The sequence below is a fragment of the Eleginops maclovinus genome, chromosome 17 (assembly GCF_036324505.1).
Source record: "Eleginops maclovinus isolate JMC-PN-2008 ecotype Puerto Natales chromosome 17, JC_Emac_rtc_rv5, whole genome shotgun sequence".
In the NCBI taxonomy this organism is placed as follows: Eukaryota; Metazoa; Chordata; class Actinopteri; order Perciformes; family Eleginopidae; genus Eleginops; species Eleginops maclovinus.
In genome coordinates this window covers 1,934,388-1,948,072 of record NC_086365.1, presented here as the reverse complement: position 1 = coordinate 1,948,072, position 13,685 = coordinate 1,934,388, and the positions used below count along the sequence as shown (strand labels likewise).

Sequence of the window (13,685 nt, the reverse complement as noted above, 5' to 3'; positions counted from 1 at the left end):
AGCAGGAGAGGACTCTTTAAAATAGAGACACTACATACTGATATACACCTGAACATCAGCAGGAGAGGACTCTTTAAAGTAGAGACACTACATACTGATATACACCTGCACATCAACAGGAGAGGACTCTTTAAAGTAGAGACACTACATACTGATATACACCTGAACATCAGCAGGAGAGGACTCTTTAAAGTAGAGACACTACATACTGATATACACCTGAACATCAGCAGGAGAGGACTCTTTAAAGTAGAGACACTACATACTGATATACACCTGAACATCAGCAGGAGAGGACTCTTTAAAGTAGAGACACTACATACTGATATACACCTGAACATCAGCAGGAGAGGACTCTTTAAAGCAGAGACACTACATACTGACATACACCTGAACATCAGCAGGAGAGGACTCTTTAAAGTAGAGACACTACATACTGATATACACCTGAACATCAGCAGAAGGGACTCTTTAAAGTAGACACTCTACATACACTACTTCTATGTGGAACAAATCTGCTCAAATCATCAGTGTTTTAATCAGGATTTAAAATCAATTAGCAGAAAATGTACTCTTTAACATCTAGTCTATATAATTTTTCTTTAGTGGTATCATGCCTACCCAACAACCCAACTAAAGAAAGAGACGCTGTAGTGTTCAAAAAACCTGTCACACAACCTGCTGTGACTCCCTGGGGTTGAAGAAGGTCACGTTACTCAATCAGATTACACTGTAATGCTGCGTTTTGAACTGCGGCAGAGAAGCATGGAGGTTTGTGTAGTCACGATCAGTATCACAGAGCCATGTTGATTACCAAATAAATGTTTTTATGCACTTCCCAGACTAGTTTACGGTACTTTACTCAAACAACACGTTTTGCCTGTATCTGCATGGGTTCTGATTCGCTCTGAATGAAGATGTCTGTGTGCAGACTACATGTTGATGTAGGAGAGTCTTTGAGAGTGAGTCACTGGCCTGCTGCGGCATGTTGTTCTGCTTTTTGCAATAAAGGCTGATGCAGTAAAGAGCAGCCTAAGTTCCCCATGTAAGAGAAGCAGCTCATTAAGAGAGACGATGTTGGATCCCGAAGGCGGTTATAACGCCGCCTTAATGATCTGGAACTGTTCAAATGAGTATTAGCATTTAGATGAGACGTGTGGTAAAGTGGTTTGGCTCTTGTGGCCTCTTAGTGGTTATACACTGCTGATTCACTTTTGAAGTACACATGTCGTCAGTGGATGTGGATATTAGGAACAGTCTGATATAATTTGCCAAGCATGCACATCAAGTCAATTTATCATAGAGGTAAATCCGCATTTGAGGCAACATATAAAACGAAACACTATAATTGTACATGGATTTATATGTAATGTTATATATTCTGGAGAGAATTCAGACCAACATGCTACGTTTTACGGAACTGTTTTCATATTTTGAACATGTTTTTGTTTTTCTCTGCAGCGTTGGTGGTGAGATTCCTGACCAGACGCTTCATCTGGGAGTACGACCCAACACTGGGTAATACAACATATCTGTTTCTATAACTGTTCTATAATGAGCACTAGAGATGGATTTCATGACTATTTTCCGGGATTCAGTTCGCGTCGGTCAGTTCGCCAAGAAGAATCGTTCAGAATCGTTCGTTCGTTCGTTCATTCGCATTTCCGGTACAACGTCATTCAGTGGGGAATTATGGAATGCACGGTTCCCAGCTCCTCATTCGCAAAGGATCGTGGAAACAGTCAACACAACACCGTAGTTCAAGGCAAATACATAGCTGCAACTTCATGATTATGTGTACTTTTAGACAACACAACAGTAGCTAATGTGTATATTCACCTTGACATGTATTGAAGGTAAATACTAATACACTACGGCTAGATCAGCTCATTTATTATTTTCATTTTTTTTGTTCTCTCTCAGCAAAGGCTACTAAATAAAGAAATAACGGCTCAATATGCCGACAAACATGTTTAAAGCTTGGCAGAAAGATTATATTGATGAAAAGTCCCCCATTTAGCATACTAGGCTAGTGCTACTGACTGAACGAGAACGACTAGAGAGGAATAAACGAGAAGCATTCCTGTCTCTCATTGGCTAAAATTCAACGAGGGCATCCTAGACTCAACAGACAACAGCATATGATCGGCACAGCGACCTGTCCGTGGGAGAACGAACGAATGAACGAACGAGAGGAAGGTGAATCGACGAATCAGGTCAGTTCGTTCGTTTCAAAGAATCATTCGTTCGAACTGATTCGTTCGCGAACGACCCATCTCTAATGAGCAAGGGGTACTAGCATCACTACTGCTAATGTCCTGCTGTCTGTGACTACAGGTTTATTTTAAACCTACTCCTGTCACATTTATTTATCTGTACAACATGTTACTTTTCAGAGTCAAGTCAGATCATTTTAGAATCACTCAATTTCTTGCCAAGAGTTGGATGAGAAGATAGATATCACACACGTCTGCACACTAAATATGAATGCTAGCAGCTATTTAGCCTAGCTTAACATAAAGACAGGAAGCAGTTATCTTGGCATCTTTGTGTGAATAGCAGTTTACTCGAAACACTTTTTTTTCTCCTAAAGATTCTTCATGCATCTTCAGGATTTTTAACGATACATCTTTAGAGCTAGGCTAGCGTTTTTTCTTGCTTCTTGTGTTCATGCTCAGTTTAGCTGGTCCTAGCTTAATATTTAGCATTCAGATATGAGTGATAATAATAAGGATTCTTTCACAAATGTTTAATTCTTCTCTTTACTTAGCTATATACAAATACCCATATTAAATAGCCTTTGCTACACTACGGTGGACAAAAAAAGGAACAGAACGCTGATTTAAAAAAATGACTAAGAAATAAATAGAAATATAAGAAGTCATGATTTATGCAGTGAATTAAATTCATTTAGGTAATTACCTCGATCGAGGCAGTCAGGTCTGATTCAAAGGAGGTTTTTGTGCCCTAACCAGAGCAATATATCAGGCTTCTCTACACATAATCTGCAGATTTCCTCTCTTTTTGATCAATCACAGATTCATGTAATGACATGATGATCGCAATCTCACCACCACTTTGCCCTCACATCATAACACATGTGCGGCAGGTGCTTTGAGAGGGGACAAAACAGGGACACTCGTGTCCACAGTGACTTGTTTTGTTTGGCACAGATAGAACTTTAGGGCACAATACAGCTAACTGTTATAAAGATCCATTTTATAGCACAGCAATAATGCCCAAAGAGCTAGTTTTGTACTGACGTATACAATCATGTACTGTGTTCACCTAAAGTGGTACATGGTGTAGTGCTTTTTTTTTTTAAAAGAGCGAGAACATGCCTCTATGATTACCACAAGAGATGCCGTCACAACCGAGAAAGCACAGCATGAGGTGCATTATGGGAATAATAGCACGGCTGGATAGTGTCTGAGACCAATCAGACTGCCGGCTGAAATTACCCATTAAGTGGTCGACACATTATTAAATCCCTATTATGGCCACATCACACAGGTGGTATTATGCATGCAGAGCACTCAGCTACAACAACGCAAGATCACCAGCAGACTGTGGGCTCTGTTCAGAATGCCTTCAAGTGTTTACAGCTCACCCTCCGTCTCAATTTCTCATCTACTTGTCAATTTTGATCATAAGGAAGCTCAGATGTGCTTTTCTATGAGGAGTGTTGCTGGATGGAAATTTGTTTCAGTGCAGGGACGTGCCTTGAAGTGTTTCGTTTTAGAAGAGTTTCATCCAAAACGAGGATCATGCTAGATTTAGGTGATAACACACTTTCATCTGCACTTACGCACACAAACGCCCATTTCCTGCTCCAGCACGTCCTGGGTCTACCCATGGAGAGGTGCCCCGAAGACCCCCAAAGCACATCTGCTGGCCAAGGAAATGCCAAGTTCATCCCACTCTAGACTGCAGAGCCCCTTATCAGAAACACTGAAGAGCACTGAAACCAGAGGAAGGAATCATTCATTTAAAGTTAATATACATTCAGAAATATAACAGGAATTAAAATTGGGGGCAAGGACGAACAGTAGAAAGGTTTTTGTTGTGAGAAATTCATCACAAACTTGTTGGAGTCCTTGATTCTGACCCCTCCGGATGAGCATCAGATGAAAGATAAATACACAAAGGCAAAATAAACTGCAATGGAATCTGAATTTAAAAAGGAGGTGAGGGGTCATCGTCCACGACCCGACCAACAGAACGCGTCATTTGCCAAGGATTCTCAAACGTACACGTACTACTAAGACCGTTCTGTTCAATGTTGCTGTGAAACACAACAAAATCACATGGTTATCAATCAAAAGTCTTTATTAACCCTGGGAAATTAGGTTTCTTGACAGTTTCAACATATTAGAAGAAGACTGACTCATGATAGAGACCCAGGCTCATGATGGAGACTCAGGCTCATGATGAACACTCAGGCTCATGATGAACACTCACGTCTTATATTTAGGAAATGATCCTGGTTTGGGGTTGATGTGTTTGTAAAGCATGTTTATGTAGCAACATGATTTTAAGGCTATATCAACAAACTGGATTCTGTTTTCTGGTTTTGACACCTTCTCATTGTACCTCCTGCACACACAGTCCTACTTGTTTGTTTCTCTCCTAGACCTTTGGATGGGATAGTTGGGGGAGTAAACATCCCGCTGGCTTCTGTCAGTGCAGTTAGCAACAGACACACAGAGGGGGAGCCTTGACAGACTCACTGCTGTGTGCAGCTGACTGATGACTCCTGAGACTGGCGGTCCCTCGGGTCACTGTGAGAGACTCACAGATGCTCCTCATGCATGCCTGCAGCCAAACGGCTATAAATTGCTTCTTGGTTTCCGCCTCTGGCTCCCTGTGACATTTCACTCACGTCACAGGACGCAGTTTGTCCCCCGGAGAGGTGAGCGCACCTGGGAGACAGAGGGTCGGATGTGCAGAGACTGGAGCATTAACAGGCTCCCATCTGCTGTTTATAGCTCTTCACTGGGAACCTGAACATCTGCTTGACAGATTCCTGAGTGTCACTGTTTGTGGTTTTGAATTGAATAACTGACCTCATTCAATATTCAACTTAGTCAGGAAGGGAGAAGGGCAATTTAGGCTTTTTTAGAATGAGTGATTAAGGTGATTGTAGGGGTGTCACTCAAACCTCCACGATAATGATATACTGTAATCACAATATCTAAACAAATTTTAAAAAATGTAACACATTCATACTTAACTTTACACTTTTGGAAAATGTAAAACTTTTCTTTTGTGTGGAGGCCGTTACAGATAGAAGCTGAGATATCTGATTATTTATTATATAAGTATTATCAATATGTATTTTATATTTCAAGTTTATTATAAAACTATTGGATTACAACAAGCCTCTTCTATTACCTTGCTATACAGTAAATAGTGAATAAATAACTATATTGAGGCAACATAACTCTCCCTGTCATAATTTTTAACAATCAACAATTCAAGTAGAAATATTATTAGTAGTTAATGTCCCAATCATTTTTCCATGCACACAGTCCACTTGATCTTTGTTACATTTAGGGGTATTACATAACAGTATGATGCCTGAAACACTAGAACATACAGTGGTTTTAGTTTTTGAGCACTTTGACGTCAACCTGGTTTAACAATCAGTACAAACCTGCATCAGACAACATGAATATATATTTTGATCGCTTTCAAAAGTTAAAAACAATGGCAGGAACAAGATGAATTCTCCTATAGATGCAAAACATTGGTGATTGCTTTTTCCAGTATTGATTTTTAGGCTTAGCAAGCTTTCCAATTCTCTCTCTTCACAGATTAGCCATGCATGAGGAGACCGGGCAGGCAGGATATAAGTCACGAGCTAAAAGCATTGTAAGCCCAGTTTGAGAAAAATCAAACGCTCTGAGAGTGCCGGCTTAAGCCCGCGCTTCAGACGCAGCATAGTCCATCAGAACCTTTCTTTACAGGGGGCTTTCAGGGGCTTCTGCGCTGTGCGGGAGATGTTTACACAGATGGGATTTTTTACAAGGGGGCAATTTAGGCAGATAACGCTGGTGCTGTTCAAGGTGGAATGAGAGGTCACAGCCACAGTTCACACCTGTGTTCCTGTGCCAGCAATAAGAAGCTTTCATCCTGCGGTTTAAACCCACTGCAGGTTAAGCTCAGGTCGTGACAGTTCAGAGCAAGAGTCCACTTTCATCCAGGAACCAACAAATAAAAAACCTATTGGGAATGTGATAACCTTTTGACCTCCATTTGTTTTGTCCATGATGGCCTTATCCAACATATGTCTGAGGGAGAGCTTTCAAGCCAGATGCATTTTGTCTGGTTGTACCAACTAGGCAGCTGCAAAGGACCTGCAGGAAGAACTGAGGGCAAAGGATTGTTTTAATATCTATGACCTGGGGGGGCCTGGGCTGTGGTCAGTCACTACCGTCCGACACATTTTCCTTCACAGCAATGGGAAACAACATGAGGTCAAGGAATATGTGAAGAATAGATCATGAGGACTTAAAAAAGAGAACTTTGGTGCTGAGAGAATCCAGCTGCTCTCACACAAGGCTGAGGACGTCTTGTTTTGAAGCAACTTTATTCATGGAAATGAATACAGTGACAAAAGTCTAAGAACCTCTTGAGAATGGTGCGTCATTGTAAATGTAGCTGAAAGGCATTGTGGGACATGTCCTTTCCTTTTGTTAAGTATGTTCCAGTGTATCCTATGCTAAAGAAGAAACCAAAGGAAGCATTAAAGCAACTTTCTTTAGCAGTTACACATTTCCAGCAGCTGTTATCATTACTCCAACTGAGATCCTCACTCAGAAAAGACTAACTGGCCACATCCTAGGAAACTGCAGCAAGGTAACCAATCAACAACTTTGTGTACCGTATATATGTGAGTAAATGTGGATTCAAACAATCCATCCAGGCAGAGTACTGCATTCATGCTTACATTGCAGGATCAAACCACCGCTTCAGTACTGTTGACTTATTCTCCGCACCTTCAGAATCATCATTTGGTGGAACTACAACTAAGTTATGGTTTGGATTGTTTTTGACAACTAATAGCTAGATTCATTTTTTTATTTGCTTTTGTGTCTTCCAGAATCAACATATCGTCATCAAGCCAACATTGATGATGAGGTTGTCGCCATGGAGATCCTGGACACTGCCGGGCAGGTGAGACAAATGATCCTGTCATGGTGGGGTAAGGAAGGCAGGACCCACGTGCAGTATTAAACAGGGGAGGCAGGTATGAGAGTGTCACAAAAAGCAAGCTTAATAAAATAAAAGCTCTTCCTAAATAAACACGAAAACTACAGGAGCAGGCAAGGTCAAACAAAAAGAAAAGAAGCAAACAAAACTAGAAACAAACCGGGAAGACGTACACTCAAGTGTAATCAAAGTCAGATCCACTCGCGTCTTAGATGTGGGGGGCAGTGATATCATAACACTGAGTTGATAACCAGCGTTTGTTAGGTTTAGTTAAGCCAGATAAATCAGAGATATCCGGGGTCTGTTGAACTGGCGTCGTCGAACAGGCCACTAGAACCGAAATCAAGGAAAGAACGACGACGAACTGACAAGGAACCCAAGGGATGACAAGACTATATACACACGAGACTAATCACAAAGACAAGACACAGCTGGGGAGGGCAAGCAGAAACACAAGAGCAACAGGTGAACCTAACCAATCAGGGGAACACTAAAAGGCAGGAAGTAAAACCAGACAAGACACAAAGAGGGAAAACATCTCAAAATAAAACAAGAATCTATCAACACAAAAACTAAAGTGATGACAGAATCCCTGTGTTCGTGATCTAATTCTGCTTTGAACATTTATATTTGGGGAGAGGAAACAGAAAACACATTCCATAGAGTTATGGGTCTTGCAAGAAATAGATTAGAAAAATGAATTGATGCAGCCAAGTCCAAATATTCTGAGAGTCAAACTGCTGATTCACTCACTGATTTGCTTGGATCCCTCTTCCTGGTTAATTTTAGCATTCTGTTGAATATCTAAACTTAAATCTGACACAAACCTTTGTTTTGGTTTATCCAATATGACATCTACCCACGCACAAAACCAAAAGGCACGTACCAATTATAACAAAAATGTAGCTCATTATACTTTATAAAAACATATGCAGATTAGTTCAATCTTTCTACAAGTTACTGCTTACTTCGTTTTCAGCAAAGTGTTGTGCAAAAATACTCATACCAATACTAATTAATACATTTACATGAGTATTGAGAGTTCAACTTTTATTTGTATCAACTTCCTCTCATCTCAAATGCTCAGGCGTCATGTTGCCCTTGCTGCATGTTCCTCCAGATATTGACACTTTCTGTAAAAGGCGGATTTTTGAGTGATAGTAGGAGTGTTTATGAGACTGAATGCCATTTCCTGGCAGAGGCAGTGCGGGCCGTGAGGGACAGGTTGTGTAAGTCCTCGGGCTGAAGATAAATATGCTGCAGTGCTGCGTAGGTGTTCTGCTGCCGGCTGATTTCCCCAGTGACACTTCAGCCAAGTCATCTCTCTCTCATTATATTGTAGTCTATTTTCAGCTGGCATCAGGTCTGAATGTCCCTGTGTCGGGCCCCTGCTGACTCTCGTTGTATCAAAGCATACTGCTAACTCCATCATGATTTCTGGAGGTGGAGTCCTCATAAATTCCAGATCGGATTTCGGTCAAATTCTCACATCTATCATTTAGAGGGATGTGGTATTTTTTAATCTGCCTCTAACAACAATTAGAACACCATGATCTGTGTGTCTCCCTGCAGTCAGGTCATGGTTTTAAGTCACGCACATGACAAGTTAAGTGCTATTATAACCGCAGGGACTGAAGCTGCTGAATGTTCCCCTCCCTCACTCTGCACAATCTGATTTCTGTCTCAGCAGGTGAAAGAAAGAGCAAAAAGAGAGCCAGGAATTGGAAACAAAAGCTTCTCCATAAAAAAAAAACCAACACTTTTCGTACATGTGAACATGGCTTGCATACGCCAAGACTGAATATGTTTATGTCAAACAGACACAGAGAGATGAATACCAATCAGAACAAATGTAGACCCTCTGGGTGGAAATGAGTTATGTTTCCCTTTCTAGAATAGAAATACAGTATATATAAACATGAAGAAATGATTGGAAAAAAACCCAAAATAGGATATGAGATATGTGCATTACACTACAAGGAACAAAATAGTAAATATATAAACATATACTGTAAGTTTGAATAAATATTCATAGCAAAATAGAATGATAACAACTGAATACCTTATATTAATGCTGAAAAATGTGATCTTCAATTAATGCAATACAGTAAGATAAATACAAAGATTAATTGAAATGCACAGTATGAGTAAATGCAGTATTAATGCCAGATTAAACCACAGGATCGCACAGTGGAATTTCTGGAGAAATAACCCTAATCTTGACACAGTTGAAGGTATAAATAAAAGATGTATTGCTGCTGACAGAACAGATATAAGTGTTGAAGATTCTGAGGTAGGAGTTCAAGAGTCTTTAATGGTCACCGGCAGGGATGACTTCCTGTGGCGCTGTATACATTAAAACAATGTGATTTTGAACACTCAGACAGTTTTACCAAGCAAGAAATAGTTTGGCACATAACCACTAGTAAAAGATTTGATGTAAACTTTAGTTAGACTTAAGCAGATGTGACTGCTTTAAAAAAACAAAACTGCCAGGTTAGCGTTTCCCCCAGTCTTTATGCTAAACTAAGCTAACCACATTAGCACATTAATGTGTTTTTTGGCAGCAAAACACGCTAAAGGATGTGCTCAAAATCACATACCAAGATGGCGGGCGCAATGCATTGTGGTTTCAAAGACACAGACAGTAAACCAAGAAATAGTCTGGCACATACTCTATCAGCTTGTAAAAGATTTAAGATAAGTTTGAAGCCGATGTGACTGCTTTTGAAAAGAGCCAGGTTAGCATCTCCCCCATTCTTTGTTCTAAGCTAAGCTAACTACTGTATCACATTATTTGCTTTTGGCAGCAAACAAGCTAAAAACACAATACTGACTACAATGTAATCCCTTCACACAGGACAAATGGAGAACTTGTTAGCAAAAAATGACATATTTATACATCATTAGACCTGGAGAAACATTTGCATCCATTGTAGGGCATCTAATAAATATTAATTTGCTGTAAGCTCTGATTTGGTCTCCACCAAGGAAAATTGCAGCCGGAAATACAGATTCAGTAGTGATTATATAAACAATCCCCCCAAACTCCCCAAATAATTCTTATTCCTATCAATGTTGGCATAAAAACTAGGTTTCAGGATGTGTTCAAATACTAATACACTGTATAGCAAACCGTGTTTTCATCTGAAATCATTTAAAAAGGGAAATATTAACAGCTTTTAGTAGTATTCCCAACCAAGAACTAGTCTGGCACATACCAGCGTGTAAAATATTTAACATAATATTTGGCACATTTTGAAGCAGAAAGAGCCGGAAGAAAAGATAGCCTGGCTTTTCCTTCTGTGTCGAGTCTTTATGCTAAGCTAAGGTAACTGGAAGCTAGCTGCAGCATAATATTACGCATACAGAAAAGAGAGCAGCTTTGATCTAATACAAGTGAGTTTCCTAAGAATTATTGTTACATTTTGAGTTTGTGACGGAAGTGTTTGTCTTCTGTCTCAGGAGGACACCCAGCAGAAGGAGAGCCACATGCGTTGGGGTGACGGATTTTTCATTGTGTATGACATCACTGATCGCGGAAGCTTTGAGGAGGTGGCTCCGCTCCGAAGTCTCCTAGAGGAGGTGAAGAGGCCCAAAAACGTGCCTCTGGTCCTGGTGGGCAACAAGTCGGACCTGGATCACGTCCGGCAGGTGGGCACAGAGGAGGGCGAGCGGCTGGCTGCTGAAATGGCGTGCGCCTTCTACGAATGTTCAGCGTGTGCCAACGAGGGGGGCACCGTGGCCGAGGCGTTCCATGAGCTGTGTCGCGAGGTGAGGCGCCGCAAGGCTGTGCAGGGCAAGGCCCGACGCCGCAGCTCCACCACGCACGTCAAACAGGCCATCAACAAGATGCTGACCAAGATCAGCAGCTAAGGAAGAGTGATGACGATAGAAATGTACATTTATCTCCTGTAAATGTATCTAAAAATGCTTGGTTCTGGAATGGACAAATGTGATTTAAAGTGGAATGTGTTCTCTTCTCTGATCCTTTTTCATCTAAAAGTGCTTTATCTCTCCCCACTGGAAGAGATAAAGCACTTACTCTGATAAAGTATGATGGATGTTTCATAAGGAGCCATTATTATCGTGAGGTTCTCAATTTTTCTGAAAGCGATGCATGAGAGATGTCTTTTCTGGTATGCAAAGGACCCAAGGATTTATTGATATTGAAGGACAGGATTTGTGGTTTCCTCTCTGATTCTTGTCTGTAGGGGGATATTGTGATGTGCGCAGCCCCTGTGTGTAACCGTTCTGTAAGCAGTGCATCAAAGCAAAATAAAATGGTAGAACTACTATAAAAGTAGATTTACTGCCTTCTACCAACCCTCGACAATCCCAGGACGTGTCAATGTCCTTTAAACAGAACTTGTAACAAAGCCCCATCAGTTCTGTTGACTCTGTTCATCCCTACATGTGTACTCAGAGGTTTTCCTGAAGGAACCAAAGCACAGGTCCAAAACACGTCAGGGTTTTCTAAGTGAAGCTGTCATGTCCATCCAAACAAGTCACATTCCAGGGCTGCTCTCCATGCTTGTACATGTAATACTGTAGACTACAGTCTGTATAAATGATATATTGCCTTACGCAACGCTGTGTCCTACAGAGCCCGTCTACAGGAAGCTACTGTAACTGTTTAGATGTAACGTTTTTCTTCTTCATGTCAGTGACCTGTATGATCAAACAACCAGTTCTGCACTTGTAATTAAAAACTGAGATATAACTCCCAGGTCTCGTCTCCATGAGTCCATATGATCTATGTAAATGTCATCGCTGGGTGCGTGATGTTCCACAGACCTGATAGTAGTTACATCTAATGACCAGTGTCATGGATACTGACGCCTTCAGCCACACCATCATATTTATATAGTGGGTCTAATATGAGTTATATCCAGGCCCCGATACTCATCAAGGCTCTCCTTGCTTTCTAAAACATATGTAGATACCAGAGGTGGGACCAAGTCATTGTTTTGCAAGTCACAAGTTAGTCTCAACTCTTTGCTTTCAAGTCCCGAGTCAAGACAAGCAATTCCCGAGTCAAGACTGACAAGTCACAAGTCAAGTCCCAAGTCCTACCGTTTGAGTTTCAAGTCCTTTCGAGTCCTTTTAACAACGGAGAAGTAATATTTACACAAATCATGTTTGCTTTTAAGATCTGTATATTTATCAAACCAAGAACATTGTTCAAACACATCTGAAATAAACAAAGGCAAATGTAATGTCCACAGAAAGTGCTGACATTGTATTTCCATTGCTTATTGCACTATAACTGTCTCAAAAGATCCTCATTTTTGCAAAACACTCTTCACCTTAAAACTTAAATCTAGCCTTGAACTAAAAAACATGTCTTCACCCTCAAACAGGTATTTGGAGGATCACAAAAACAGTTGAATGTAACTTTTCCAAATGTGTTACCACTTTATAAAAAATATGTTCAGTCTTTTTAACTCATTTCAAAACCGAAGTGGAACCTTAACCTTTTCAAACATGTCACCACTTTATCATACCTGCAAACTCAGAAGGGCTGAAAAAGGTGACAAACTAAACCGTTGTAGGGGGGTCTGGGGGCATCCCCCCGCAGCCAAATGTAGCTATTTTAACATGTAAATTAAGCATTCTGGTGTACTCCCATAAGAAAATAAAGGGAAAAGACAACATTTTCTTATGGTAACAATGGCACATTTATTGACCCATAAACTGGTCAGTTAAAAACATTTTGAATGGGAAAAGCATTCAGGACAGGTAAACAGTAAATCCCATTGGCCAAATTTGGCAACATATCAACATAATATTGTTTTCATTTTTTCATCCTTTTGGCCTGGACAAGCCTTTCAAGGGCCCGTTTTCGCTGCTTGGCAATGTGCCTCTTTCAGGCCACACTATCGTTCTCCACCACCTCTGCCCTATTACTAGCAGCACTGGTAGATGGCTGGCAGCCAAACTCAACCCTCCTTTCTCTGATTACAAGCTGATTTTCCTGTCATTGGGTTTTGTCCCTAGTTCCAGCTGCACTAATGTTAGAACACAACCTCCTATCTACCTCCCCAAACTTCAAATCATCCCTTCTGAACATTTCCACCCCAGTCTGGTTCCTGGTCTGCAAAGTGTATTTAACAGTCTGCACAGCACTGAGGGTGGAGATCTTCATTGACGTTGATCGTTGATCAATGATGGTCCCCATGACACTGAAGGAAGACTCAACCAGGGCACCATGGAAAATTGAGAGGGCAGCCTTGACTGCCTGACACAGTGCAGGGTACTTCCCTGTATTGAAGACGACGGCCCACCACTTGACAACATCCTCTCCATGCTGAAAACTGGGAAGCGCCTGGTCAACATTGAAACGCAGAATTTCTTGGTCTGTGTCAGCATCTGGTGGCAGCAGGTGACCCATCATATGTATGAGCTTCCTCAAATATATTCTCTTCATAGCTCTGACCAAAACGACCTGTACTCTCGCTTTGTACACG

General features: G+C 41.0%; 1 protein-coding gene across 1 annotated transcript in view; it reads left to right on the top strand.

The window, feature by feature from the left end:
• rerg (RAS-like, estrogen-regulated, growth inhibitor) overlaps positions 1–11,944 on the top strand; it is a 44,460-nt gene extending 32,516 nt beyond the window's left edge. Inside the window, exons 3-5 of the mRNA XM_063906139.1 lie at positions 1,462–1,518; positions 7,106–7,179; positions 10,681–11,944. Of these exons, the coding sequence (XP_063762209.1) occupies positions 1,462–1,518; positions 7,106–7,179; positions 10,681–11,091 (542 nt within the window). The 3' untranslated portion in view covers positions 11,092–11,944. The remainder of the gene's footprint in view (positions 1–1,461; positions 1,519–7,105; positions 7,180–10,680) is intronic.
• Positions 11,945–13,685: the final 1,741 nt, after the last annotated feature.